The 15,434-nt window shown below is 46.9% G+C and overlaps 1 protein-coding gene and 1 non-coding gene across 2 annotated transcripts; one reads left to right on the forward strand and one right to left on the reverse strand.

The window, feature by feature from the left end:
• The first annotated feature begins 618 nt into the window (after positions 1-618).
• On the forward strand, positions 619-14,662 carry PIGS (phosphatidylinositol glycan anchor biosynthesis class S). Its single transcript, XM_002912327.4, has 12 exons — positions 619-749; positions 1,030-1,169; positions 1,255-1,366; positions 6,644-6,733; positions 7,014-7,105; positions 8,526-8,733; positions 8,999-9,141; positions 9,880-9,994; positions 11,168-11,313; positions 11,882-11,982; positions 13,004-13,214; positions 13,566-14,662. The coding sequence occupies exons 1-12, from the start codon at positions 716-718 to the stop codon at positions 13,839-13,841; spliced, it is 1,668 nt and encodes a 555-aa protein (XP_002912373.2). The 5' UTR covers positions 619-715; the 3' UTR covers positions 13,842-14,662.
• Positions 4,778-4,912, reverse strand: LOC117795834. The gene has a single exon (XR_004619988.1). It is a non-coding gene; the product is annotated as a small nucleolar RNA SNORA1 (small nucleolar RNA).
• Positions 14,663-15,434: the final 772 nt, after the last annotated feature.

A 15,434-nucleotide genomic window follows, 5' to 3' on the forward strand; every position in this document is an offset into this window, starting at 1 on the left:
TTTATGGTTTTGTTTATTTGAGAGAAAGAAAGAGAGAAAGCACGAACAGGGGGTAGGGAGGAGGAGCAGAGGAAGAGGGAGAAGCAGATTCCCCGCTGAATAGGGAGCCGGATGTGGGGCTCCATCCCAGGACCCCGGGATCATGACCTGAGCCGAAAGCGGATGCTTAGCCAACTGAGACACCCAGGTGCCCCTATTTTATTTTTTCAAGTAATCTCTACACCCAAGGTGGGGCTCGAGTTTACGACCCCTAGATCAAGGCTCCGGCGCTTTACGGATTGGGCAAGCCAGGTGCCCCTAAATGAGCTCATTTTAGTAAATGCCTCCATTTTCCAGATGAGAAAACTGAGACTTAGAGCTGCCCGTGGTCGCCCAACTAGTATTTATACGCCTGAAGAGTTTGCACTCTTAATCCCTGGGGCTAGGAATGTGCTCTACAAGGAAGCGGGGGACTAACGAAGAGTCTTCGTGCAACACAGAAACCCACGCACCTCCTCGATTGCCCTTGGTGCGGGAGTAAACTTTTTTCAAACTGGCTGACAGGCTCCTTGCGGACCCCGCCCACCCTCGACCTCTTTTTCTCCCCGCGCACCTGGAGTGCCGCTCGCGATTGGCTGAGACCGCTGCCGTGGTCCCGCCCCCTTCTCGCGGGTTTCCGATTGGGGGCGGCTTGCGCAGCTCCGCCCCTCGGCGCCTAGAGCAACCGGAAGCAAGCATGGCGGCCCCTGGAGCTGCTGCTACAGACCTAGGTGCGGTGGCACTCGGGCGGGGCCCGAGGCTCATGTATTGAGAGGGAGGAATGCGGGCTTTGGGGATTGTGGTGTGCCAGAGGTCCCGCGGACTGGGGGTCGGGGGGTCGTTTCAGACAAGATCCCTTCATACTGGGGCGCGGTCCTCTCGCACAGGGATTCCTATAAACGCGGGCGGAGAGCCTCTGAGTGCCAGTTGCTGGGGCTTCTCCGCGTTAGGTGTGGGGCGGGCACCTAAGCCCACTTGCAGCGCCTCAAGTCGGTACCTCCGTACCCCCAGAGGTGGTCCGAGGCAAGCGGGCCGCTCTCTTCTTCGCTGCGGTGGCCATCCTGCTGGGGTTGCCGCTTTGGTGGAAGACCACGGAGACCTACCGGGCCCCGTTGCCTTACTCCCAGATCAGTGGGCTGAATGCTCTGCAGGTGAGACCTCGGTGGGAGAAGGCCAGGGGACAGCCCGCTGGCAAGGTGGAGACTCAGCTGATGGCCCCTATGCTCTTTCCCCTAGCTGCGCCTCACGGTGCCTGTCACCGTCGTGTTTACCCAAGAATCAGTGCCATTGGACGACCAGGAGAAGCTGCCCTTTACCGTTGTGCACGAGAGAGAGATCCCTCTGAAATGTGAGTTCCTGGGGAGTCAGGGCTGCGTTTCTGGTCTGAGCTCAGTCCAGAGATGTGTTATTTAGGAGGAGCCTGGGTGTCCCTTAAAGGTAGTTAAAAATTTATTAAAAGCTCTCTCTGAATGAACAGTGTGGTTGGTTAGAAAAAAAAACAACTTTAAATTCAGTGTTCACCGTTAAGGCGACAGTTTTTATTCATAAAACAGTTATGCTATCTGATGAGAAGCAATTAATGCTCATTAGGGGATAGGAGAGGAAGTGGGATGTAGTGGAAAGGACACAGGGTTTGGAATCAAGTTGAAGTTGTATACAGGCCTTATTAAATTTAACATGAAATACTTTGCTTTTAGGTTCTTTCAGTACCAGGAATTTTGGGGTGAATGAGGAATTGATAATGGTTTCAAGAAATTCATAGTCCAGTAGGGGAGGAAGACACTTAGATAAAGAATTCACAGTGAAAGTATGTAAGAAACTGAGATTGCTCTAAAGAAAAAGCCTTTAACCATCTGGGAGGAAAGAAAGGCAGAGAAGGTTTTGATGATGTCATTTTTAAGCTGGATTTTTAAAGGATGTGAAGGAATTCAGGTTAAATGGGGGAAGGGAGGAAGGGAACAGCATGAACTAGTAATAGTAATCACTAATCACTGATATTGATTGTTCATAATATGCCAGAAACTAGGTGAAGCACTTTACATGTGTTGCCTCAGTCTTCTCTAACATTATGATCTCCATTCTATAAATGAAAAAACAGACTTAAGAGATTTTAATTTGTTCAGGATCACACAGTTAGCTAGTAAGAGGTGGAACTGGGATTTAAATCTGTTCCTGAGTGATTCCAGTGTTCTGGCTTTTAACCGACAAACTCTGTTGCCTCCTGTGTAAAAGCATGGAGGGGTGAATCAGCATGTTGGGGAATCTGTGAGCAGTTTTACTTTTCTGGAGTGTGAAGTGAAAGTTTGGGAGTGATGTCATGTGTAAGCTGAGTCCAGACAGAGACGCCCTGTATGCCATTTACTTTCTAGCTTTTTAACCTTGGTCACACACATTTAAAAAAAAAAATCATATTTCAGGGCGCCTGGGTGGCTCAGTTGGTTAAGCATCTGCCTTTGGCTCAGGCTCAGGTCATGATCCCAGGGTCCTGGGATCGAGCCCCGCATCAGTCTCCCTGCTCAGTGGGGAGCCTGCTTCTCCCTCTCCCGCTCCCCCTGCTTGTGCTCTCTCTGTCAAATAAATAAAATCTTTAAAAAATCATATTTCATGGGGCCCCTGGGTGGCTCAGGTGGTTAAGCATCTGACTCTCTATCTCAGCTCAGATTTTGATCTCACGGTTGTGAGTTTAGCCCCGTGTTGGACTCTACACTAGGCAGGGAGCCTACATTTAAAAAAAAAAAAAAATCATATTTCATACAGTTCAACCTAATGTAAACACATATAATTTTGGTTTCTCAAAACAAGAATGGATCATACCTCACATGTTCACAACTTGATTGTTGTCAATTTGTCATGGATTTCTTTGTATTTGGTGACGTGGTATTCAGTAATATGGACATACTGTGGAGGTAGTAGAGTGGAGCGGCTAAGAGTATGGAATTTCGTGTAAGAGAGCTGGATTAAAGCCTTGGTTCTGCTGCTTATTTATGTGAATTTGGGTGAGGTTGTTAACCTCTCATTTGTTAAATAGGAATAGTAATAGGTTTGTTCGTTTATTCAATAAATATTTATTGAGTGTCTATGTCAGATACTGTTGTATTTGCTGGAGATACAGCAAACAATGCACAAAATACAGTGAACAAAATAGACAAAAAAGAGGAGAACAGACAGTTAAGAAGATAGATGTATGTTAGATGGGAGGGCACCTGGCTGGCTCAGTCAGCGGAGTATGACTCTTAATCTTGGGGTTATGGGTTTGAACTCTCAGGTTGGATGTAGAGATTACTTAAAATAAAATCTGAAATAAATAAATGTATGTATGTATGTTAGATGGTGACAGGAGAAAAATAGTTCAGGACAGGGGGATAGGAAGGTTTTCTTGGGGGATAAGGAGATCATTGCTGTTTTAGAAAGGGTGGCCAGGGAAGGCATCATTTGAAAACAGGACATCCAAGTAAAGACCTAAAAGAGATAAAGGAGTAAATTGTGTAGATATCTAGGAGAAGAGCCTTTTGGCAGAGTGATAAGCAAGTATAAGGTCCTGAGATAGGATCAGAAGTGGTGCCTTTGCAGAACAGTGAGAATCCCATTGTGGTGAGAGTGAGGTGAATGAGGGAAAGAGTAAGAGGAAATAAGACCAGAGTGGTGAAAGGGGGCTAGGCTCACATACAGCTTTTATTTTGGGTGAGAAGGGAAGCCATTGAAGGATTTTGTTTTGTTTTGTTTCGTTTTTTTAAAGATTTTATTTTTAAGTAATCTCTACACCCAATGTGCGGTTGTAACTCACAAACCCACGGTCAAGAGTTGTGTGCTTTACTGACCGAGCCAGCCAAGTGCCCCTTATTTTGATTTTTTAAACATAGCTTCCATGTCACATCTAACCAAATTAGCAATAATTCTTTAATATCGGTTAATTTCTAGTCTATATTCAGATTTTCCCAGTCATCTCAAAGGTTTCTTTTTTAAGTCAATGAATTTTTATCTAAGGAATTTTATTTGTGATTGCTTCCACTAAGGATCACCGTAGTTCTCCAAAGTCAGAATCATAATCTTCAAAAATAACCGTTTTTTTTTTTTTTAAAGATTTTTTAAATTTCTTTATTTGACAGAGATAGAGACAGCCAGCGAGAGAGGGGACACAAGCAGAGGGAGTGGGAAAGGAAGAAGCAGGCTCATAGAGGAATAGCCTGATGTGGGGCTCGATCCCATAACGCTGGGATCACGCCCTGAGCCGAAGGCAGACGCTTAACCGCTGTGTCACCCAGGCGCCCCCGTTTTTTTTTTTTTAAAGATTTTATTTATTTATTTGACAGAGATAGAGACAGCCAGCGAGAGAGGGAACACAAGCAGGGGGAGTGGGAGAGGAAGAAGCAGGCTCATAGCAGAGGAGCCTGACGTGGGGCTCGATCCCATAACACCGGGATCACGCCCTGAGCCGAAGGCAGACGCTTAACCGCTGTGCCACCCAGGCGCCCCTAAAAATAACCGTTTTAAAAAGAACTTTTGTTCAATGCACAGTTGTTACTGTCAGTCTCGTTCTTTCTATTGGGTGGCTTTGATCTCTGCTTGAATATGGACATACTTCAAAAATGCCCCACATGGAGTCTCTGGGATCCAATTTCTTTTCTTTAGGGCCCTAGAAGTCAACTTGTCGGAAGTACATTGATTGCTATTTTGGCAAACGATCTAAAATTATTATTCCTCAATCGTTCTACCGTTGGAAAGTCGTGTTACTTCCACTCTACTCCATGAGCCTAACGGAAAATGTTATGAGTCTGATTGTCACCACTGAAATAAACTTGCCGTGCTGGCAGCATATCCTGTGTCTCAGTGTAGCCACATTAACGATTTCTGGACACGATGAATGATAGTGCCCATTTCCTTCTAGAACGAGGCTTTTCAGAGGGGTCCTTTTACAGCTGGTTTACTCTAGTCAGGATCAATACATCGCATTTTGTTATATCTCTTTTGTCTTTTTTATTAATGGTCAGCTCCCCCTACACCATCCCGATACACTTCTTTGATTTGTTGGAGAAAGCAAGTCATTTGTTTTATGGAACATCTCACGTTCTGTATTTGACAGATTGCTTCCTCCTAGTTTCACTTAAGTTATTCCTCTGTTATCCATATTTTAAAAAAACTGGTAGTTAGAGCTGGAGATTAAAATCAGGTTCACTTTTTTAGGTATGTTGTGGTAAACTTCCTATTGTATCAGGAAGTATATAATGACTGGTTTCATTTTAGGTGATACAAAGATGATTTCATGAATTCAAATAATGTCAGCTCGATGTCTGTATTTTAGTTCCCTGTCAACCTGTCACCTGATGGTTTTAGCAGCCATTGATGCTGGCGTCCATTTCATTAGTGGTTGCAAATTGGCAATTTTAAAATTCTATAATTTCTCCTGTGTATATGATCTGGAATTCTTCTGTAACGAAGAACTTCCCCAATAAATTTTAGGTTCAACTTCTCAAGTTCCAGGGGGGCAAAAAAATCCCTTTGGGATTGCTTTACAGGTATAGATTAATTTGGGGAGAATTGACATCCTTAGAATATTTAGTCTTTCCATCTAAGAACTTTGTATGCTTTTCCCATTTCATTCAGATCTTCTTTTATGTCCTTCAGTGACGTAGTCCCAGGTGGTTTTAATATAGTTTTATACATTTCTTCATGGGTATTTTTATGTTCTTTATTATTATGGTGATTGAGATTTTAAAAAATAGTTGCTTTTCAAATTGTATATCGCTGGTATTTATCAGAAAGCTGATTCTTGCATATATCTAGTCATTGTACTGAATTGTTACTAGTTCTAATAGTGGCCGGGGAATTCTGTTGGTTCTCTTTGATTTTCTTGGAAAATAATTTTGCTACTTTACCAAGTGGCTTCTTTGTTTTTCTTTAAATATTTAAATATTCATGTTTCATGTCTCTTTCTTCACTTATTACATTGATCAGGAACTTCAGAAAGAACAATGCTGAATAACAGAGAAGATAGCAGGCATCCTCGTTTTACTACTAATTTTATTTTTTTAAAGATTTTATTTATTTATTTATTTATTTATTTATTTATTTATTTATTTATTTATTTTGTGGGGAGAGAGAGCATGCATGCACATGAGCAGGGGGAGGAGCAGAGGGAGAGGGACAAGCAGACTCCCCAGACTCCCCGAGTATGGAGCCTGATGCAGGGCTCGATCCCACGACCCTAGGATCATGACCTGAGCCGAAATCAAGAGTCACATGCTTAACTGACTGAGCCACCTGGTGCCCCTTATTACTGATTTTAATGGAACTACATTTAGTGTTTTGTCATTAAGTGTGCATCTTATCTTTATCAAGAACATTCATTGAATTTAACTATTTTGAGGCACGTATTGAAGTGATCATTATGGGAGGGTACTTCAGATTGACCATGGGGTGTACACAGGCAGAGGTGAGAGGTGAAAGAGGCGGGGTGTGGGATTTGATATCATCCATGTAGAAATCATTAGAACTGGCTGCTGCTTCTTAGTCTTTATTTGCCAACAATATTCTTGCTGTCCTGAGACACTGGACAGCGTGAGGTCTGGGAAGGTGGACAGAGGTCTGTACTTAATCCTCTTATCTTGCTCCTTCCTTTTTCTCTCAGACAAAATGAAAATCAAATGCCGTTTCCAGAAGGCCTATCGGAGGGCTCTGAAGCACGAGGAGGAGGCCCTGTCACTGGGGAGTGTGCAAGGTACCAGAAGGGACGATTATACTAGTTTAACACGAAGCCCTCTTCTCTTCCGATCTCTAAGTGTGTATTTTCCATACCTTGTCTTAACGTCAGAATCTCTCTGGAAAAGCTGGGAATGAGATACCGTGTGTTTCAGCCTGGGCCACCGGGGGTCGAGCCTGGCCACAATATCAGCCAGGTGTGAGTGGGAGGTGGCGCCGTGGCTTAGGCCCTCTGTGGGGGCCAGAGGGAAAGGGAATGGTGTTTTTGCTTCTGGTGTACCTCCTGCTCTTGTTCCCAGAGGCAGAAACCACGTTAGCTGAGCCGCGGGAGGAAGCGGAGGGCTCCCTGACTGTGTACGTGATCTCTGAAAACTCCTCACTTCTGCCCCAGGTAGGGTGAGCAGAGGGGCTGCAGCTTTGCCTTATTCCGTCAGCTCGTTCTCTCCTAGGTCACCTCCTTCTTGAAGTGGTGCTCCCCATTGCTAGCGTTTGCTACAGAAAACTCTTTAACTCGTTTTTTTTTTAAAGAATGCAAATAGGGAAAAAAAAATAGAATGCAAATAGGGATTTTTCTTCATTGACTCTGGGTCTTTCTAAAGCCAGGAGTTATATACAGTTCAAGCTCCGATGACCATTTAAAGTGGAAAAAAAATCAGGATGAAAAAAAAGAAGCTGTTTTGAATGGGCTCTGGTGGTAATACGGGCGACACATTGACCTTTCCACTTGATGAGCAAGAGGCTCGGTGGGAGCTATGCATGTACCGTTTTCTTTTACAGTTTATGATGAAATATGTAATTCTTATAAAAAGATGAAAGAAAATTTTAATGAACATCCATGTACCCAACCCCACCTCGCAAACTACAGTCTAGCAATGTAGCTGGACCCCATGCATCTCCATGGTTCTGCCCCGCTCCCTTTTGGCCCAGGGTGACCATGTTTTGGTGTGTGTCATTTTCTTACTTTTCTTTCAAGTTTTATCACTTGTGTTGTATCTCAATAAACAACATACTCAATTTTACAAACGTTTGAACTTTATATTAATACAACGCATGTTCTTCTGCAACTTTCATTTCGTTCCACATTTATGTTTGAGAGAATCATCTGTGTAATCAACATGCGGTTGAGTCTAATATGTTCATTTTTTTTTTAAAGATTTTATTTATTTATTTGACAGAGAGACAGCCAGCGAGAGAGGGAACACAAGCAGGGGGAGTGGGAGAGGAAGAAGCAGGCTCCCAGTGGAGGAGCCTGATGTGGGGCTCGATCCCAGAACGCCAGGATCACGCCCTGAGCGGAAGGCAGACGCTTAACGACTGAGCCACCCAGGCGCCCCCTAATATGTTCATTTTTAATATGTTTCATTATAGAAACATATCACAATTTATCCATCCTGTTGCTGATGGGCAGTTTGATTGTCTCTGGTTTTTGACTCTTAGAAATAATGCTGCTGTGAGCATTCCTGGGCTTGCCTCTTGGCCATGTGCTGTCTACTTATATCAAATTTTCCAGGTGTTTGTTTATTCCACTGTCCTTGTTCAGCATGACATCTCCTAGTTTCCAGCCCGTGAAGATTTAGATAATGCCTGGGACTTACATCTGCTGGGAAGGCAAAGGGAACAGAAATGAATGAAAATATTTATGCACACCGATTGGTCAGAGGTGCTGAGATAGGAGTTCACTATGAATCTAAAGGGAGGGGTGGGCCTGTTGGTCAGTGGCCAAAAGCCAGCTTCTCTGAGACGGAGCCAGCGTGCTCTTCTGCTTTCTTCCCTGCGCCCTGAGCATTCTATCTCCTGCTGGCCTCTCACAGGACATGATGAGCTACATTGGGCCTGAGAGGACAGCAGTCGTGCGAGGGTTCACGCACCGGGAGGCCTTTAACATCGTCGGCCGCCGCGTAATCCAAGTAGCGCAGGCCATGTCTTTGACTGAGGACGTGCTCGCTGCGGCCCTGGCTGACCACCTTCCGGAGGACAAGTGGAGCTCTGATAAGAGGCGGCCTCTCAAGTCCAGCTTGGGTAGGGTGACAGGGCGTTGCTGTAAGAAGGGACAGGGAAATGAATGATGGGGAGGCAGTGGGGCAGGAGGGGAATCTGCGTGCGGACTCTTTACTCCTTTCTTCTATGGTTTCACCTTTTTAGTTAAAGCACTCAGTGTTCCTCATCCCGGTTTTATCCTCCCTTGGGTTACATGGTAGCCATCAACCCCATTCCAGAGGAGAAACAAGCTCAGCGCAGCCGGGGGTACGGCTGCGTCTGGCTTCCCTGACTCCTGTTTCTCTAGGCTATGAGATCACCTTCAGTTTACTCAACCCGGACCCCAAGTCCCATGATGTCCACTGGGACATCGAGGGGGCCGTCCGGCGCTATGTGCAGCCCTTCCTGAGTGCCCTCAGTGCTGCGGGCAACTTCTCCGTGGACTCTCAGGTGAGCCTGGGAGCCAGCCGAGGAGCCCCTTCCCTGGCTGCACCGTCCTTTTCAGAGTCCATCTGTATTTATTGTTTTCACGTGGAGTCTCTTCTTCCAGCTCTTAGAGCTTGCTGATGTGCTAGGAATTGCCTGTGTGTGTATAAGACTCTAGTGTCTGCTTTTTCTCCATGGTGTCCAGCTCAGGGACTTTTGTCGAGGTTTGTTAAAAAACGACCTTCCTTATGGCCTCCTTTAGAACTGTATTCACTCAGCCGTGCCATCCTTAAGGAATTTATTTTAAAAATAAAACTTCCTGAAATATGTTAATGTAGTAACAGTAAAGATGGAAAGAATGTAGCTTCCTACGTGTGAAGAATGTATCACCCAGTGTCCTTTTAGGGAAAACGTGGGAGACATTTTTATCAGGTCTTGCTAGTGGGAGTACTTCTGAATAACTGACTTGAGTTGATTTTGTGGACACTGAATTATGCTATTCTTGTTTCCCTCTTTGTTTAGGCTCTTAGAAAGCCTGGTAAAAAAGCGTGGTTTCAAAGCATGTATTTAGTGTATTAACTTTACCCTTGGCTTTGTTATTTTTTTTCCCTACACCTATTTTCTCTCAGCTCTGATTTTGTCTCTTATATTTTGTCCTGTCCTAATTATATCTTTTTAAGGCACTTCAAATCCTTTTTGGGACAAAGTGGAGTTTGAATCAATACACAAGGAGAAATAATGTTCTCCTTCTTGGCTTTACAGATTCTTTACTATGCAGTGTTGGGGGTAAACCCCCGCTTTGACCCAGCTTCCTCCAGCTACTACTTGGCCGCACACAGCCTCCCGCATGTCATCAACCCAGTGGAGTCCCGGCTGGGTGAGCTGAGGATGAGGGTCTATCTGCCAGGCTGGGGAGGGACCCTGAAGGCTCAGCATGGGGTTGGAGGCTGGTAGTATATAGTTACGGTTCCCAGGTTGAGTGGTCTGAGGGCATCAAGGAAGTGCTGGGCATTTAGGCTCCTTGTTCATGAGACTCATGAAACTCATATGCAAAAACATTTATTAAACATGACTCCCAGTGCTTTTTATAAAGAAACGGATAGGCTGCTTCTCCCTCCGTGCAAGCCATCCAGGATTTGGTCACGCATGTAGGAAAGATAACAGCAAAAGTACACGAAGGCAGAATTTGGATGGACAGATCTGATTGAGTTTTTTGTTTTGTTTTGTTTTTTTCTGATTGAGGTTTGAAGCTGGGATTCCAGTTTTTCATTTTGAGGGTGGTACGTCTGCAGAAGAGATGACCACAAGCTGTAATACAGGCAGACCAAAGTTAGTGTATCACTGGTTGTGGGATTTCAGATAGTAAGGCTAGGCCAGTGTGGACCACGATAATGGGAGGGACTGCAGGTGATACCTGCCTCCTTCCCTCCATCCCTCCCTCCCTCCTTCCCTCCCCTTCCTCCCTCCAGCATTGCTGAGTACGGAGATAGAAGGGCATTCCAGGCAAGGGAAACTCTGGGCTTAGATGTAGAAGAGGCAGAATGGAGAGGCATTCAGGAAGCTCAGAGAAGCTTAGTGTCGCTGAATTATGAGGGAGTGACCGAGATGGGCTGGTGCCAGATCGTAAGGACCATGGTAAGTAGCTTGAGCTTCTACCTGGTGTGGATGGCTAGCTGTTGAAGGATTAAGACGGAATTGACATGAGGTCATATTTATATTTATGTCTAAAATGGGTTATAGTTATATGGGTGTGATGTGGCAATGCCCACGAGGGTGGTCTTAAGACAGTCACGGGGGGCCTGTTAGAGGAGGGGAGATTCCAGGGGCCTTTGGGGGGCTAAGGACTCTACCTGTATATGGCACATGTTGGGAGAATGTTCAGAGGAGGTTCTTGACCACAGAAACCCAGGACTGGAGGATATCCAGGTGATTATCAACTAGGGAAAATGACACCCAGAGCGAGTGACCGGAAAGTTAGAGGCGGACCTGGAACTGAGATCTAGATCCAGCAGGTTTTGGTATTCTGACTTCCCTTCTCTTTGTACTGCAGGATCCAGCGCGGCCTCCCTTTACCCTGTGCTCAACTTTCTGCTCTATGTACCCGAGCTTGCCCACTCCCCCCTGTACATTCAGGACAAGGATGGGGCTCCGGTGGCTACCAACGCCTTCCACAGTCCCCGCTGGGGTGGCATTATGGTAATGGTCATAGAGCCTCAGCTTTAGGGACAGACAGATGTTCCCTGAGACTGTTCCTTCTGTTGTTCCTCTAGTGTCCTCTACGGCCCAGCTGGTGGGAGGGGCAGCACCAAGGAGGTGAGGGTGCTGTGAGCTTGTCCCCTCCTCTGTTGGCCCGGCAGCTTCTTATTTCTGTCAGTGTTTTCTGTAATACAACCCTCTTGCATGTAGCAGTTTGCACTTACTGGGCACTTGTCTGTGTGTACATCCTTGATCTGGGCCCTGTCTGTGGGAGTCTTGCAAGGCTGGGAACTTTGTTTCTCCTGTTAGACTGGGAGTTGCTCATAGGTAGGAACTCAAAGTGGAATAAAAAATATTTCTTACAGGACTTTTGAGGGGATAATGGAGATAATTTATGAAAAGCTCCTAATAAATATTCAAAAAAATATTAGCTATATCATCAGGTTCGTAATTGCTAAAAAACCTTTCTAAAAAGGTCTTCTTTTTCTCTCCCGGCCTCCAGAGTGTCTAGGGCAGAGCCGTGAAGGGCCCTGGTGTGGTCTTGAGGCAACCTCATTTCTCCCTGCAGGTCTACAATGTGGACCCCAAAGCCTACAATGCCTCGGAGCTGCCGGTGAGGGTTGAGGTGGACATGGTGCGAGTGATGGAGGTGTTCCTGGCTCAGTTGCGGTGAGGTCCTGGCTCATGCGCCTGGGGGCGTGGCCACTGAGTCTGCCCCCAGTCTCCTGAGCCCCCAGTCTCCTGAGCTGACTAGAATGAAATCTCACCTGCAGGGATACCTCAGCTGTGCCTAGAGCCCCAGGGAAACCATGAAAGGTTTCTGAGGATCACCTTATCCTCCTTCTAAGAAGTAGTTGCTGACAAAAACTTTTAAGAAAAACAGACTCCTGAATGTCAGGTCCCTGGGGTGTGATTAGGGGTGCTTAAGAAAATAGCTACTAATTCTTATGCTAACTGGTACGGTGATAGCGGCTGCCTGATGCCCTGTGCTGAGGATTCTAGGACTGTGCCTGGGGTCATCAGGAAAGAGGATTCTGATTGATTAGCAATGTCTGCCGTGGGTGCAGGATTAGAGAGATACAGCACACGTGCTTATCAGAAGCAGTGCTGGATTGGGGCGCCTGAGTGGCTTGGTTGGGTGGCTGACTCTTGGTTTTGGCTCAGGTCATGATCTCTGGGTTGTGGGATCGAGCCCCGCGTTAGGCTCCGTGCTCAGCACAGAGTCTGCTTGTCTCTCTATCTCTGCTCCTTCCCTGCTTGCTTACACATGCGCACTCTCTCTCTCTCTTAAATGGATAAATAAAATTTTTTTAAAAAACAACAAAAAAAGAAGTGGTCCTGGATCATCCCTTAACTAAAGGCTCAGTGGTCCCATTTGTCCAAAGAGAGGGTAGCCAGGGTGAGAGGATTAAACTAGGTTGGCATTACCAGAAATCTTTTAGCCATGGCACCTTTTTTCAAACAAGGTCTTGGAAATCTGATCCAGAAATAGGTAAAAGCAAAAACACTGGTTAAAATGGGGCTTGAGGCTCTGTTTCGCTGTGTGTTGCCACTCACCCCCACCCCCAGACCCTGAGGCAATTCCCTATGACTTCCTGTGGTTCTGGGTAAGATTGAAAATCTTAGTCATTATTCTAGGAATCTTAGCCATCTTCTACTTTCAGCCTTCCTTACTTCACTCTTCCTACAGGCTGCTCTTTGGAATTGCTCAGCCCCAGATGCCTCTGAAATGCCTGTTTTCAGGGCCCAAGAGTGAAGGGCTAACGACCTGGGAGCTCGACCGGCTGCTCTGGGCTCGGTCAGTGGAGAACGTGGCCACAGCCACCACCACTCTCACTTCTCTGGCCCAGCTTCTGGGCAAGATCAGCAACATTGTCATCAAGGACGATGTGGCATCTGAGGTGAGCGGGCAGGGGATGGATTCTGTGGTGTGACCAGAGTGGCCAGCAAGGGCCAGGATGTGGTGAAACCAGAGAGCCAGCTGAGGCCCAGGGTGTGTGTGGGCATGCCATCCTTGAGTGCCCCAGGCTTCCTCTAGGGGGCAGGGCCAGGTCCCCAGCAGGCCTCCAGATGGGGTGTGAAGTTTTAAGCGGGCACACACAAAAATAAACTGTAGCCCTTTTATACTGGCCTCCATATCCTGGGCAAACTCCAGGCAACGAGATGGAAGACACAGTAAGACCCATGCTCCCTCCCACCCCAGCACCTCAGTGGTGCCTGGGACTTACTGGTAACCCCCCGGCCCTTCCTAGGTGTACAGAGCTGTAGCGGCCGTCCAGAAGGCGGCAGAGGAGTTGGCCTCTGGGCGCCTGGCCTCTGCCTTCATTGCCAGCCAGGAAGCTGTGACGTCCTCGGAGCGTGCCTTTTTTGATCCCTCGCTCCTCCACCTCCTCTATTTCCCTGATGACCAGAAGTTTGCCATCTATATCCCGCTTTTCCTGCCTATGGCTGTGCCTATCCTCCTGTCCCTGGTCAGGATCTTCCTGGAAACGCGCAAGTCCTGGAAAAAGCCTGAGAAGATAGACTGAGCAGGACAGCATCTCAGTAAGAAGCCTTCCGTTCTGGCCTGAATGGGAGGTGTTAGATTGAGAGGCACATAAACGGGGCCTGCCGAGAAGGACTCAGCTCCAGTAACCAAAGTACAACACTCCAAGCAGGGTTCATCTTCCCTTCCCTTCCCATTCCTCTAGCTCAGGTTCCCCCCACAACCTTTGTGTCCTCCCTCTCCCCCTCCGTCCAGGAGACGCATCATTTGGGTCTCCTTATGTGGCTTAAATTTGAAGGCCCTTACCTGTCTCCCTCCAGGGCAGGGGCAGTTTGTTGTGCTTCTGTCCTGTTCCTTGAAGTCCTCTAGCACTCAGAGGGAGCATTAGGGGAAAGCCCTGGGTTAGGTTCTAGCCCCCTCCCCTCCACGCTTCTCTCTAACCCCTCAGGGAGAGCCCTAGCACTGCTCTCATGGAAGGGGCCAGGTCAACCTCTGGGGCCTTCTCCCTTCCTCCCCGCTCCTGGCTGGCTGTGCCTGTTGGGTATAGCCTGATGCTGTGCGTGTAGCTGAGTTTCCCTTCACCCTTTTATAGCAGTAGTGTGGTGCAGTGGGGAAGGTTCCAGATTTGGGATCAAGCATGCCTGAATTCAGACCCTTGTTTCTGTACCTTCTGCACTTATCATCTGGGGAGCATTGAATAAGCCGCTTAATCTCCCTGAGCCTCAGTTTTTAATTTGTTCAAATAGCACTAATGGTACCTCCCTTACAAGGTGGTTATGAGGATTAAATGTGATAAGCATATCAAAGTATCTGGCATATTTTAGGCTCTCAATAAACATTGGTTGAATGTGAATTGGAATGATACCACGTGTGAGCATACCTTTCATTCTTCAGTTGTGTCCAAATAATGGTTTCCTGCTATCTGTCCTGGGCTCACAGGCCCACCTTGCTTCAACCTGGCCACGTCTCTACAGGGAGGCCCTGCGTCCCTGCCCTGGAGGGCCCTGTGGTGGCCAGACACCTAGGCTGTTGTCCCTCAGCATGTCCAGGGTTGCCCAACAAAGCTATCAGCATCTACTTCTGCCTTTTTCGCAGGGGATTTGGGAGAGAATAGCTTGTACCAGTGTAAGCCCTTAAATAAACTCATTCATAAATTCAGAAAAAGAATATATTAAGCATAGGCTGCAAGAGGCACTGTGCTAACTGCTAGGTATTATAGAGAACAAAGACAGGATCTCTGCTTCCATGGAACTGATCTTTTAGGGGGAAGAGTCAGTGAACAAAAACTAATTTCAAATAATGCGTTAGAAGGAAAAAACAGGCTGATCAGATGGTGACCCGGGGCTAGTACTTTAGATTGGGTGTATGGGTGGGGGGTGGGCTTTGAGCGGATGACATTTGAACTAAGACTAGAAGAGGAAGCCATCTGGGGAAAGAGCGTCCCAGGCAAAGATCCTGAGGCGGGAACTCGCTTGAGGGGCAGACGGGAGGACAGAGTGGCGGAAGCGCAGCGAGTAAGGAGAGGTAGACGGAACTCCTTAAAGTACCTAGCGAAAAAAGTGAATGAAGGCGAGGCCCCACCCAGCCCCGGGGGAGTGGACCCAGGTTGGCGCGCCCGCAACCTTTCGGCGGGGGT

This window comes from Ailuropoda melanoleuca, chromosome 13, assembly GCF_002007445.2.
Source record: "Ailuropoda melanoleuca isolate Jingjing chromosome 13, ASM200744v2, whole genome shotgun sequence".
Lineage (NCBI taxonomy): Eukaryota > Metazoa > Chordata > Mammalia > Carnivora > Ursidae > Ailuropoda > Ailuropoda melanoleuca.

Bases quoted from the DNA above. Each gene is read 5' to 3' on its own strand.
- PIGS (XM_002912327.4), top strand. From the start codon at position 716: ATGGCGGCCCCTGGAGCTGCTGCTACAGACCTAG. The intron at 750-1,029 runs GTGCGGTGGCAC...CCGTACCCCCAG, and splicing joins AGCTGCTGCTACAGACCTAG to AGGTGGTCCGAGGCAAGCGG. The intron at 7,106-8,525 runs GTAGGGTGAGCA...GGCCTCTCACAG, and splicing joins ACTCCTCACTTCTGCCCCAG to GACATGATGAGCTACATTGG.